Genomic DNA, 14,664 nt, shown 5'->3' with positions numbered 1-14,664 from the left:
AAAAACAAAATAAATTTCCGATCACATATAGATGTTTATATCTGGAAGATAAAAGTTCGTCGAAGTCATCAAACAATCAAAACATTAATCAAGCCTGAACTCGTACAAATTTCGCGCTCCCCTCCTACTAAAAATATCCAAACAAACCGCCAGAATTGTAGTTAATTTGAGCTTTTCACCGCTACGCGTCGCTCGTTTAGCGCGTCTTCGAGGCAGGTCAGTTTTTCCTGCTTGGGAAGTCATCGGTGGTGAGATGTATCGGGGAAAGTGTACACTGTACAGTATAGTTTGGTTCTCGCGTGTTGGTGGACAGCGAAGAGAGGGAAGGAGCCGCTTTGCGCGCGCTCGTTGCATTCCGTTACTGGTGCTCGTCTCGTCAGCTAGTAGCAGCTACTCGTCGTGTGTACGTAGTTTGACTCAGGTATAGTTTTTCCACTCTGCGTGCTGTCTTAGTTGTGTGCTGCGTCGTGTGATTTTTTTTGTTTTCGCGAACGCCATTCATATCTCTTGTGTACTGCTGTGCTCAATTTCATCGTCGACAACTGTGTGTCTGTGTCTTCTTTATCGTGCGCGAGCGTAAGTGTTTCTATATGTTCGAGAGGTTGGAACGTACAAAAGATGTGTGCGAGACAGATAGAGAGAGACAGACAGATACACACACACACACGCACACACACACACACCCAAAGCGTCCCGGCGGCAAAGCGTTTAGATTACTCAGATACGTGGTATATAGATGCGTGCACCCACACCAATGAGTGTGCTCTCCTCATTCTCTACATTGCTGCACTTATGTAACATAGCCTATCTTTTTCGTGCTACTGCTGTGGCTACTGCGATTTTCTCACACATATACATGCATATACAATTATGTGTATAGCAAGCACTCTGTGCGCATAGCTCTCTGCAATGTGGGACGGCGCGTGACGTGAGAGAGTCAAGCGTGCACTCGCTTAATTTGTTCTCTCTTGTTCTCTCTCTCTCTCTCTCTCCCTTCCTCTCTCGCTCTCGATTCCTGTACGGTATGCAAGCATCGTGTTTTTGCAAGCATTTTTATAGATAACACCAAAGCCGATTTTGCTACCGTGTATGTATATATAGATATATTGAAAAGCGACTTTGAGCGTTTATTGAGCTTAGTTTTTTTGAGGGGCTTCACCATCGGTGCTACAACGATGGAAGTGATTTAAAATTTATCCGTTCTAGTTTTTCCCGCAACGATAACTTGACAGAAGTTTGCAACTTCAGCTTTTTATCCTTTTACTCGCGTTTAAAATAGTTTTTTTCAACGCGAATCGATAAAAGTCATACTATATAAAATCTAGTTTGTTTCATAGAATTCAACCAGCAATTTCATTCAATTGTTTTCAAGTGTTAGTCTATAATTCGAGTAGATAATCTAAAAATAAATTTTTTATTACTTTTATTCAGCTATTTCTCTTTAAGTTTTTTTTTTCGCAAACAAAAGACAACTGCAAAGAAGAGAAGCTACAAACTAGGTGTTAAAGTAGTTTAAATGTTTTTGAATTCGGAGCGGTACGTTTATAGATTGGACCATTAATCAAATACCTTAGAACAATGTGCATGTGTGTGTATACGTTCCTCGATATACTTAGCCGCGCACGACTTGCTTCCACTCGAGCCAATTAACAAAATCAAATAATAGGCCTTCCTCCAACTGGCAAGAATTGCATTTACTCGGACAACTTGATTCCCTCTATTCCATTCTTAATGTTGCTTTGCAACATTCGCCCTTTTGAAAATAAGATTTCTTGTAATACACGCGCGTCGACCTTCTTTAAGAGAGACACTTGTTTTTATTTACAGGCATGCCCGCGCGGCTTACTTTCATTCACTTCCACAAGTTCTTTGACACTCTCCCTATCATTGCGATTTTTGTGTGAGAGACACGACGACGACGACGACAACGACGACGACGACAACGAGCTGTCCCGTCACGTCGAGAGGCCGCTTTTGTTTATCTTTCGTCGCTCGTTGCTTTTTTTCTCGTAGGTATTTCGTCATTTCTCTCGCTTCTTTTTTTCTCTCTCTCTTTAGTACACTTTTTCTCTTGAAGTTTTTCACAAAGACATACTCGCGTGTAATGACTTTCATTCTTGTTTATTTTTGAATGCATATTATTCGTATGTATTACTATATAGTGTTGAATGATTCCGCAATTAAGGTTAAAGTAGTTTTGTACATTAGACTTAGACGAATATGTGCGCGAGATGGTCAAATCGTTTTGGAGAGACCACTTGAGAGGCTTATTAATTGGGATCAGGTGTTGGAGATTCAAGTGCTAATAATAATATTGTTGCCAGTAAATCTTACAAGTATTTCCTCTCTAAAGATTTGACTGCTTGCATATCTTTCATTGTAACTGGATAAATTTCATCCATTATTTCACGTTGGTACAATTTAGTCATCTTCGTTTTTAGTCATTAATTCTTTGAATGATTGAAAATTGAGTGAAAACTCATGAATAGCTTAATTGTACCAATGAAAACGTTTCAATTATAATTCATACGAACAGCTTGGTCCTTATGCACTTTTGTTTGTTTGTTTCTGATGAACAGGTCTGCAACACGATATTTTATTATCACATTTATTTTCTATTTTATTTTTTTTGATATTTCGTTTGATAAAAGCAAAAACTAGAGAGAAAAGCTGCCTGGATAATCATGGATCCGCCCATGAAAGAAGTAGTAATGCATTTGTTTATATTTTTTGTATTTGCTGACCATACGGATGGTAATTGTCGATGGAAACAGTCGGAGTTCGTAAGTTCATCAGACGCTGTGACTGAAGTAGCTTTGGCATACAACATCGAACCTGTAAAAGACAAGTATCCAGAAAGATAGCAAAATGAATGATCAACAGCCACAGCCACAGCAGCAACAGCAACAGGCGCAGCAACAACAGCATAGGCCTTACAACGATGATCGTACAAATTTGATTATCAACTACCTTCCACAAAATATGACTGAGAAAGAGCTTTACAGTTTGTTTGTTACAATTGGTCCAGTGGAGTCTTGTAGAGTTATGAAAGATTATAAGGTTATTAGAATGAATCTTATTGGAATCATATTTATATGCCTCCTTTATTTTTATAATTTTTATTATCTCTAGACTGGCTACAGTTATGGTTTTGGTTTTGTGAACTATACAAAAGCTGAAGATGCATCTACTGCTATTACTAGATTAAATGGCCTTCAAGTTCAAAATAAGAGGTTGAAAGTTTCTTTTGCCCGACCTTCTGGTGAAGAAATCAAAGAAACTAACTTATATGTCACAAATCTGCCAAGGTATGTTAATTTGCTTTCAACTACTTTTATAACAATATTTGTTAAATAGATTTTGCAACTCATCGAATTAAAAAATTACAGATACTTTTATAACATTGCAATCTTAAACATTAATACTTTATGCATCAATTTTGAGTCTTGATGAAACATTTTTTAATCAATGAGTTGTACTAAAAGAATGGGCTGAGGACTTAAATGAATTTGAATTTCTAGGAATATTACAGAAAAACAGGTTGATGAAATCTTCAGTAAATTTGGCCAAATTGTTCAGAAAAATATACTCAAAGACAAGCTGACTGGCTTGCCACGAGGAGTTGCCTTTGTCAGGTAATGTTACTTCCAAACTCAATATCAATAATTATTTGATATAAAATAAGGTGCTGTAAAGTACACTTGGTTCAATTAAATGATAACACGTAAATTATAAAAAAACTCGTTACAACTTTACATAAATATTTAATCTTTCACAAACAACATAAAGTTGGAATGCTTTCGGTTTGTATCATAGCAGATGTTAGCTACTAGAAATAAAGAAAATATTGTGCAACTACAATGTCGCACCATTTCGCTTATATTTACGCATTTGCTCGTTGCCAGAGTGTATTTCTATCCTTTTCCTAGCTGTCCGATGTGACCTGTTTTAAATATAAAATTTATAGCTTACTCCTATAGGTTTTGTATGTCGTTTTATACATATGTTTATTTTAGACCTAAATATATGATTATCTACATTTATAACTTACGTTAAGTTTTGCATTATGCATAACAATTTTAAATAACAATTGTTATTAATGTTGCGACTACTATATCATACTTTTTACAGGTATGACAAACGAGAAGAAGCACAAGAAGCAATAAATCAGCTGCACGGGACAATTCCGGAAGGCGGCTCTGAACCTCTCAGTGTCAAAATTGCAGAAGAACATGGCAAACAAAAAGCAGCTTATTATGCTGGATGGCAAGCTGGTTACAATCAGAGCCGTGGTAAGATTTTTCAACTTTCATTAAATGGCCTTAGAATTCAATTTTTACTATGAATTTTAACGCATTAAATTTACACTTGGCTAGTAAATTTCAATCTGAACATGAATTCGTTTTTATATTGCACAGTATGCTTTAAATCTCGCCAATGTAATTCGCGCACGAAGCGTTCAATTAGATCTTTTATAAACGTTTTAGTAATTTTTAGTATTTTAACATTCAAACGATATATATTTTTCATAATACTTATTGAATATTTTTTATATTTATATTTTTTAAGTTAGTCTAGTTTTTTATACTTTTATGCCGGGGAAGTCGCAATGAATGAAACTTGAATAATGAAGTTGATTTAAGCTTTATTCGCGAATGGGTTATTATGTAAAGATGTAAGTATTGAATGTTATTCAATTGGGACTTCCTCTGATATTAAATGAAAAGAGAACTTCCAATTTTACATCTTCCTGAATCCCAAATTAACATTTTTGCTTTGCTTGCTGAATTTGAAAAAAAAAATACAAAAACTATAGCACTATTAGAAACGAAAATTAACGTAGCGAAGATCGAGGATCAGCTCGGAGATCTAAGGTTGAGAGACCAGAAAAGACAACATGTCAAAAAAACGCACAGGAAGAGTAGTGAGTCATTTTTTGTACACGAAATTGTTGAAAACTAACCTGATCTCAATTTTTCCTGAAAATCTACAACTAATTTTTATCTTTTTTTTTATGAATTTTTTCTTTCAACAATAGATAAGTCTGCTGCTTCAACGTCGAAGTCGACATTGCAGAACATCTGGCATTGAGACAATGCAAGTCCAGATCGTATAAACGTAGTGTCTTATAATGTTTTTGTACATTTTTTTTTATTTATCGAGCGTGCGGTATTAGACTCTCAATCATTGTATATTTTGAACGGATGACATATCGAGTAATTAAATTTTTGTTATTTTTTTTTGTTATCGCGTATTTTTTCACATATTTATTTAATCATTGTAACTGATTATTTATTTAATTTACTTAATAATTGTGCAGTTAATCTGAAACGTATAAGGTTAGAAAAAAAGATAATAATGAACAATTATTGTTTCTATCCGCGCGGTGTCAACTTTAAAATGTTTTAGTCCGTGCGGTGTAATACTGAATATCCGAGCGAAACAACAATAAGCTCGACTCAACTCATTTCAAGTTTTCAATATTTTTTTTTTCAGTCTGTCCTAGAAATTTTGTTAACTCAAATGCGCCTTTTTTTCTTATTATTTTGGAAATAATTTTTCTTTTTATTTTAGTAGGAAGTTTGAGATAACATCAAACTTTTAGAATGAGCCCATGTCAAAATATTTGTTATAGAAAATCAATTTAGCTCACGTATTACCGAAAATTTATTTTTTGACAGACTGTATTACTCTAACTGACCGATCACAGTTGTATCACTTTATGTTTTATCTGTTTTTTGTAAACCTAAATTTGTGACACAGACAATATAGTATTTGAAACTAAAATACAATTTCTACGTGCATTTATAAGTGCACCGACAGCTATTCTGTGTAGTTTTCTTATTGCTATCAATTTTCACTTTCCTATGATTTCCTTCAAGATCTCAGCTTTTGTCGTCAACACTGTTTTTTTCTTTTTGCTTATTTTATCCAAAAATGCTTAATTTTTATTTTACTTTATCTTTTTACTTAATTTCTTTTTTATTTCGCTTTTTTCTTTTTTCTTTTCCCTTTTCCCTTTTTTGTTAATTTTTTATACGACATTAATTTTTGGAATGCTTTGCCATGTTAACTTGCATCGACAGGTAACTATATAACTTTAATTTCATACCAAAATTTAAAAAACTACAAATTTTTATCACTGAGTTTGGACGAAACACCAATACAAGCAAACAATAAATATATACACAGTTCCAACACCACATACGTCATTAATTTCAAACTACATATTCCTATTCGTCTTTGTTAAGGAGCATTGTGATAAATATAGGATTTAGAACGTAAATCTGAGAGATTTTCCAAGATCAGTTCGTAAATCATTGAATAAGCTAGTTTTAATATAGAAATCGAAACACGTAAATTATTCCGAACGTATATGGAAAGTTGAAATTTGTGGTAATTGACATAAATTATGTTATTTCACCTTTCTTCTTCGTCTATTTTTAACCACCATTGGCTGTGCCCTGCATAATGCGATCTACGCTTCGCTGATTGATAAATGCATGGCTCTGTGTATATTTCCGCCGATTCTATTTTTGTCTCCCTCGTTATGGCTGTTATAAAAAAGAATTCTATGAATACAGCTCGTGTGTAATTATCCTTCGCTTGTTTTTATAACAACTATTCAATTTATTTACTCTTTTTTATTATCAAATATATAAGGTTGTCCGAACTTGAAGAAAAAAAGAAAACATAATGCTTATAAATTTAAAGTAAACATGTTTAATATTGTTAGGACTACCTTAAAAAAATTTTTTCTACGTTAAAGTAGTACAAATAATTAAAAAAAGAAAACAATAGAAATTTAACGTACGTTTTTTTCTTTGATCTGTTCAATGCTTACCAAACTGTGAAGGAGAATACATGTACGCAGGCAGAAAAAAGTTTCCAAACTACCCGGGTTTCAATAATCAATAAGTGAAAAAGTATGAAAAAATAAAAAAAGAAAGTATATAGGTCTTGTCGAGAACGTCTCGCTTGTCAATGAGGCATTGTGGAGTCTACAAAAAGCGCTGGCGCATCGTTTTGCTATTAATTGAACATGACATTTAATCAGGCAAATAGCGTCTGTTTTTTGTTTGTGAATCTTCTTATTTGTTCGAGTGGTATGCAATTTTTCTAATTGATTAGATAAAGAAGTAATTTTAGTTTCCAAATATCAAGTTACGAAAGAAAAATGCCAGCGCCAATGAGTAAAAGAATAGTCATGTCAGAATTTGATTCTTGAAATTTTTAAGTTGAACTTTTTAACTTTCAGATTGCTGCATTGTAAATGCAGTACGTAGTTGAAAATCTAAGGAATAAGGATAAATTCATTCATCGAGTAAATAAAAAATAGTACTTACACTATTATTGTTAATATACTGAATTTAATTTTTAAAAATACTTCCTCGAGTTAATATTTAGAAAAATAGAAGCGATTTAAAAAACTGTCCTTTATATAAAGAAGAAAAGAAAAACAATTGTTGAGAGTCTGTAATATGAAATAGTACATTACGATACAAGTGCGGGAAAATCGATTCTCGTCTCGTGTAACGTTTACGTGGAAAGATACACGAGACGAGAAACTCTTTCTCGAACATGTGCCGTACCGTATTTTTTAATACAACGTGTGGAAAGTGCGATTTTCAACGCACGTTTTCTGCCGAGCGTACGGGAAAGACGCACTTGCGCACGGGGTGTCGAAATAATCTTTTTCGATACAGATTTATAGAATTATAAAACATTGATTACACGCAAACAAAATATTTCCAGAATAAGTACATCGTGATGTTTTTAAATAACAAAGCAATCTGTGTAATAATAATTAGTCCGCGAAAAAAAGGTTAAATATTTATCTGTGATTTGTTGAGAATTTAATATCACTTCCCATCAGTATATGAAGCAATGATGTAACGTTAATGGAAGAGAAATATTTATATGTATCACGTCGTTACCTGAACTTTTAAAAATCTAACCGAGAAGTGTTCATTACATTAATAATTATTGCAGGAGGCAATCTCAGGTGCCTCAATTATTTAAAAATCTAATGGTATAGCTAGAGATTTAGCAATAAGTGATTATAATCTGCAATGTAGTTCTTCCAATCTTCAAACTATTTCTCTCTTATCTTTACTTAATCTTCTCACCTTTGACTTAGCTGTGCGTTGAAACGAAGTGTAATATTAGAAATAATTTGACAAATGAATACTATAGACAGATGACTGTGACTCGACCAGTGAATAAAATTGCATGGTGAAACAATCGGTTAGGTATCGATTTATTTTATTACTCTTCTTGGTATTGCAAAGAAAATGTCCAGCTCACCGCAATTAATCCTAGTTACAAAACCTATTCCAATCAATTACGTTTCTCTCTCCCCAACTCTCCCCCAGCCCGCGGTCGAAAATAGCAAACAAGGTACTTTTGCACGTCCGAGGTCGAATTTACAGGTGGAGGAGGCGCCGTGATGGGTCGAGGTGGCCGTGGCGGTTTCGTACCTCCCGGTCTTGGCATGGCAGGTATCGGTGCACCAGCAGCAGGTGGACCACCAGCAGCAATGCTGGCAGGTCGTGGTGCCGGTGGTTTCGGTGGTCGTGGCGGTGGTGCGGGTGCTGGCGGCCATCATGGTTTTGGCGGCGGCGGTCCCGGAGCTGTCCGCATGGACAAACTTCATCCACATCGCTTCAATCCGCTCGGCATGAGCGGAGCGACGGCTGGAACGGCTGGTGGCGCGAATGCACCTGGTGGCTACGCGCAACCGCACTTCTGGTGACGGGTTCCAACGGGCGTTGCCGCTGATCATAAGCAGCGGATTGTTTCCTCGCTCGGCGCCAATTTTTAGATGCGTGAGTATCTTTTCTTACCATTCATACTATCTTCACAATTCGCAACGCCAAATTTTACGCACATTTTCGAAAATGGCGAGATTGTAAGTGCTTCTATGACATTGATATTAAACGAAATCCCTTTTACAAGCATTGAATTGAGAAGTTTGAATAATTCCAAGTGTGCAAAGTTGCCTTGCCAAACAATTCACGCTTAATTAATGTCGTTTCTATTTGAATAACTGGCGAAAAGCGCGAAATAGTCTTGACGCCTAAATAATTAATGCGATCATTTGGCGTATCTCCTTATTTTAACTTTCCGATTAACATGTTATTTATAATTTTTTATACGAACCGGTCATTACATTTGATGTTCAGAAATGCTAACACGAGTTTCAATCATTTGCAGAAATTCAAAGAGCGTGGGGGCGATGTGTTCCGGCAAAAGCAGAGTGGCGCGAAGGAGAGTCGAATCTACCCCATCATATTTAGAGGACAAATGTTTCGGCAACATCCTCGTAGCTGTCTGCGTCCGTCCGTCAAGTAGAGGAAATTCTTTTTTTTTTTTTAATCATCCAACCATAAAAACAAAACAAAACTCATTATTACATACCATGTGTAAGGAAGAGGAGATGAAGATTGACAAAGTTTTTTTTTTTTTTCTATTTTACCCTTGCATATCTTCTTGCAAGCGCTAAGGAGTTTCTATCTATTGTTGATGTACATTATTTCCTTCTTGCTATAAGTTCAAAACATTATCCAATTTTGGTGAGGGACGCGCGTACGTCTCGGTTGCTGAATTTTATTCAATTGTCTTTTGTTTCCTTCTTATTTCTCCCTCTATCTTTTCATCTTTCGTTTTTTTAGTATCAACGACGATTACGCGTGTTATGAATATGTATTCGTAGCAGCGAATGAGAATATAATATGGGTATTTGTCGATTGATACTTGTTTTGTTTGTTCGATGTTTGCGTCTTTGATGTTTGAATATCAACCGAGCATCGTCTAGAGCTAATCTAACTGTGCAACTTCATTTCGCCGCGTAATTGTCATGAGAAAATTATAGACTTGTTTTAAACTGCGCTAACTTTGTAAAATAAGCTACTCATGAAAGCATGCTAAAAAAAACATTTATTCGTCGTCGCTGAAATATATTTTCTATGGTTCTATACTTCAATGTACCATAATACGATCTTTTTCTGGTAATTCTGAGAAAAATCTTGTGATTATTCAACTATAAATGTCAGTAAACGGAAAAGTAAATGAACGTAATTTTTTGTTAGCGTGTTATCGATTATATAACACCAATGTATTTTCCTACTTAGTAGGAAATGGCAGACAGATATATATTTAAAAAATTGTAGGTAAGAGAATATACAAAAATGTTAGTTAGCCCTTTGCTCGCATGAGAAGCGTCGAAGACAAAACCTGTGCAAATAAAAAAAACAACTCAGAGATGGAAATATAAAAAAACTTTAAGAATTCCTAATACGATGCGAGGACGCGCGTAATCCTTTCTTTCTTTTTTTAATATCGTTGTTTAGGAAATGTAAGACTGACTTTTACATAAGAATTGTAAGTGACATTTGTATGCGTGCAACACTGCCTCGGTTATTCGGAAATAAGCATCGTATGCTAACGTTGTGTACACGATATATCGATCGTTCCGGAACTATATGCGAAATTTCAAACGAGCGAAAGTTTTAGGAAATTAATTGTGCGCGATAAAACATCCAACTTTGCCAGGGACGCGCATCGAAGCTACCCAAAACATAAAACGAAACTGTAAAATTTGTTTAGCAAGCCGGAGCATAATGCTTCCATATTGATTCTATTGAATTCTATAGTACAATTGCCAGAAAAATTTTGTAAAATGAAAAAAAATAATGGAAATTTCATCGTAAAAGTATATCTGAAAAATATCGATTTTCTGTTGGTGAAATTAGCCATATCGGGCAAAAATAGCGTCGTGCAAAAATGTGTATACCGAACGATAGGGGCTAAAAGTCGAGCATGCTGGTTCGTCCAGAGCCCATTGGACATCTGAAATGTAGGCGGGCGAAGATCTTTCAACATTTTATTTTTTATCAATCAACTATTGCACTGTCGTTAGATTTTTATCAAGTCAACTTACATAAAATTAAACATGTTGAGTTTTACCACTTCTGGGTTAATCTATTTTAACTGGAATTGATTTTGTTCGTGAAAATTACTTCGTTCGTTCAAAGTAGAATAATTTTACTTTATAGATTTACAATTTTATGGTGTCATAGAAAAAATTAAACTTTTTTTTTTTATCTTAGTTCAATCGACTTTTTTCTATTCTATACAATGGTAATAAGTTTGTATTATCAGTAATAACGTAATAAAAATTCTTAGTAATTAAGAAGTTTCCATTTTTTTTTTTACTTTTTAATTTAGACGACGAACCATAATATTGGACTTTCAAAATTTTAATATACATAATTTTAGTTCCAATGAAGCATGTAACTTTCCATGAAGTATTTCAGATGTCCAATTGTGTTTTATAATAGGAAATTTAAGAATCTTCTCATCATGCTTAATCGTAGCAAATATTATAACCCAAGAAGACACAAGGTAGCCGAATCATATGTTCCTAGTTGACATTTAAATCTTTTGCAATAACCAATCACACGTTAAACACGTTGAAGTTATTTTTAATCGTTAACAACTTGTAAACGTTATATTGATTCAAAGAAAATAAATCAAATTTTTTGCTTGTAATAGCAAATATGATTAGGTTACCATTGCGAGAGAGTTAAAAATTGTTCTTGTACATACCAAATATTATAAGGCTCTGAAGTCGTTCGTTTTCTTGAGTTTTTCCTAGAACATCAATTTTTCGATCTCTTTCGCTCTCTGTTTATTTACATCGTATAATAATTATCGCGACGGTTAGATACTTTTACAGAAACTGTTACCGTGACGATACTTGTGTATGCAAATTGTGAATAACATTGATGATGGAGTTAGTAGAAAAGTTGCTAGCCGAAAAATCGAATAAGTCTTTTTTACCAATTCAAGTATGAGACTACGTTAAGAGCTCTATTATTTGCGTTAGTTGCTTATGAAGTCTCTATATATTTCTAATAATGTAATGGATGTTTGAATGCCGATGTTATAAATTATGACTAAACATGAAGAAGACATTACAATTGTTACATGAATTATACATTGGTTAAGATTATGAGTAGATTAAATGAGAAGTACGTTTTATAAAAGATAAATGTAATACTTAGTTATGGGTAAATTTTATAAAGTTCAATTACAAACTAATTATAATTGGTAGTTTATTTTTTTAGTTTTTTTTTTTAATTATTATTATTCTTACATCGTAAAAGAGTAGTCACCACATACAAATGTATAGCGTACATCTATTTATTAAATTAATTTATACAAGATACAGAAAATTATACATATATTCTAATAATTGACATATATTTCACATGCACATTAACAATATATGTTCGAAAATCCACAGAGATATTTTGTCTCGTTCGGATTGTTGATCAGTTACGCTCACGGCGATGCCCATCAGGGGGCAGCTTGCAAATTCAAAGTCAAGCGAAGGTGCCCTATGACGAGCCGCACCGTAAGCGTTCAAATTCATTTCTGTGTCCGATGACAATCTCCATACTGATCATTCTGAACTTTTCATTGAAAATTCAGTGTTATCTCATTCTCGACTCGATTTTTCATGGTTCAGTGAGGACGTTTGAAGAAATTCGTTGATCTTGCGTTGATGGCGTCCTTGAAGAAGAAAAGAATGAAATTAATTTTCAGCGTGTTCAGTGCAGTGCAATGATATAAAACAAATCAATTTGTACATAGCGAGACTTCAGAAACTCTTCTGTTACGAGTTTGATGTTTATATCTTTCAATGTTTAATAGTGAAATAATGAACAAAATTTTAAATTTTTACTGTAGCATTGAAAAATGAAAAAGAGAAAAAAAACGGAATAAAATCTTTCAAGATCTTTCATCAGAATAAGTGTTAATTTATTCTATACGTTAATTACCATGTTTTAGTTTATTTTAAAACATACTTTTTTGTATTTTATAATTTATTTTAAGTGCATGAATAATGCTTTCAGATTTCCATAAACGAAAATGATTATTTTTATTTGTCCATTTAGATAAATAATATTAGTTACACAACTGAAGAAAATGTTTAGGATCGTTTTAATTAATTTTTTAAATTAAATTAAATTTTTTTATCGCTAAGTACGGTCATTTGATTGTGTGATGCATTAATACAATATCATTTACTCTAGGCATATTAGAAAAAAACCGTTTATAGGGCAACGAACTTGCTATAATGAGATCCGGGCTCAATCGATAATTTCTATCGTCAGCAATTACGATTAACGTTTGCGTTTATTTTTCTATGTAAAAAAAAAAGCCTTCGAAGCCTATAAAAGAAATTTCTATTTACGAATGCTTATCTACGCGGGAAATGACGGTAGATAGCTCGTCGACAAATTCGAAAAAAAGATTTCCCACTCTTTATCCCATCACACAGGATGCGAGAGATCGCAGCGGTTAGAGTAAAAGAAGAACCAGATTAGTCGGAAAAACAGGAAGGGGCTGGGCACGCTCACATGACATTTGATGGGGAAAAGCAACAGCGATAAGTTTTCATGTGGACAGATGTGATGGACGGTATTTTATTTTTTTTGTAGATTACAATGTCCGTGAAAAATATTCCTAATGATATTTGATGAAAACTTACGAGACAGAAAACTAAAAATTGTTTTCTTAGTTTATTAGTTAATTACATAGAGAATAGTTTATTTTTAAATACCTTAGTCAACTGCAGCTGGATGAAATATTTTTCAATAAGCTAGTGACGATCGTATCTGCACTGACCAAACTGAGAGTTTTGATTAAACAAACCGTTTCCAAACTGTTGGTGTTAAACTGATTGTTGCACTTCCTCTTTCTTTCATATCTCTTTTTTTCTCCTTCGTTTATCATATTTTGTGCTGATTCTCACATTTCCGTTATTCTTTCTGTTCAAACCTCATTAACATTTTATATATATTTTTTAATTGCAATTCTAATTAAAAAATTTCTATACGGCTAATGCGCTTGATTGAATTATCTGGGTTTTAACGATTCAACCGTCCATGAATGTTCTCGTGACGCGAGTAAATTAGTTATATTGAAAGTAAAATGTTAACATTAAAACTTTAATACAGTCATTTCAAATTAAGAAAAACAGATTTTTTAAAAATCTTAGTACGAATTCGAATTTAACAATAGAAACTAGTAATTTGATCTTATTATTTCGTGACAAGCACAGTTTTCTCTAAATTGTATCTATCTATTTTCTGCAATAGCTTTGTATAAGTAACCGTAATTATACGAATGAAAATTCTTTAAATGAATTATTACAAAAAAACCGTCAACTCCCGTTCGATTCTCTCACAAACTTGAAAAGAAACATTTACCAAATAACGAACTTCAACGACCATTGGTACCCCGTTATTCTCCAGTTATATATATATATATATATATATATATATATATATATATATATATATATATATCCCCCCTTCAAGATTTTCTCTCATAGTATATTTTTCTCGGGAAGGGACAAACACGTGGTTCCCATGCAGCGTGCACACAAACAGTCGACCGGTTTTTCGAACTGCAACCCCGAGATGCGTTTCTGGCTTTTCTCGTTTCGCTCGTTCTTTTTTTTTTCTGCTTTTTTGTTTCCGCTCTTTCTCTTCGCGTCTGTTTTTCTCGATGCGGGCTACTGCATCGATTAAGCCTTAATCTCAATCTCACTTTGAAATTTCGATCGAAAGCGCTTGGCCGCGCGTGCAT

At 33.8% G+C, this 14,664-nt stretch overlaps 1 protein-coding gene across 11 annotated transcripts; it reads left to right on the top strand.

Annotated features, from left to right (window-relative positions):
- The first annotated feature begins 249 nt into the window (after positions 1-249).
- LOC131673060 (protein sex-lethal-like) lies at positions 250-12,809 on the top strand. 11 transcript variants are annotated; one of them, XM_058950734.1, is made up of 8 exons: positions 250-421; positions 1,828-2,009; positions 2,580-3,060; positions 3,133-3,308; positions 3,522-3,635; positions 4,132-4,292; positions 4,817-4,924; positions 5,039-5,881. In XM_058950734.1, the coding sequence occupies exons 3-8, from the start codon at positions 2,869-2,871 to the stop codon at positions 5,089-5,091; spliced, it is 804 nt and encodes a 267-aa protein (XP_058806717.1). In that variant the 5' UTR covers positions 250-421; positions 1,828-2,009; positions 2,580-2,868; the 3' UTR covers positions 5,092-5,881. The 11 variants fall into 11 exon arrangements, with proteins under 11 accessions (XP_058806717.1, XP_058806718.1, XP_058806709.1 ...); XM_058950726.1 differs by lacking the exons at positions 4,817-4,924; positions 5,039-5,881 and adding exons at positions 8,433-8,828; positions 9,217-12,809 and having other exon boundaries at positions 257-421; positions 2,775-3,060; XM_058950725.1 differs by lacking the exons at positions 4,817-4,924; positions 5,039-5,881 and adding exons at positions 8,433-8,828; positions 9,217-12,809 and having other exon boundaries at positions 257-421.
- The last annotated feature ends 1,855 nt before the right edge of the window (positions 12,810-14,664 follow it).

The sequence above is a fragment of the Phymastichus coffea genome, unplaced genomic scaffold (genome assembly GCF_024137745.1).
Source record: "Phymastichus coffea isolate CEN01 unplaced genomic scaffold, Cenicafe_Pcof_1.1 PCOF00166, whole genome shotgun sequence".
NCBI classification, from domain to species: Eukaryota; Metazoa; Arthropoda; class Insecta; order Hymenoptera; family Eulophidae; genus Phymastichus; species Phymastichus coffea.
The sequence above is the reverse complement of the archived record's forward strand: the minus strand, read 5'-3'. Positions and strand labels throughout refer to the sequence as shown.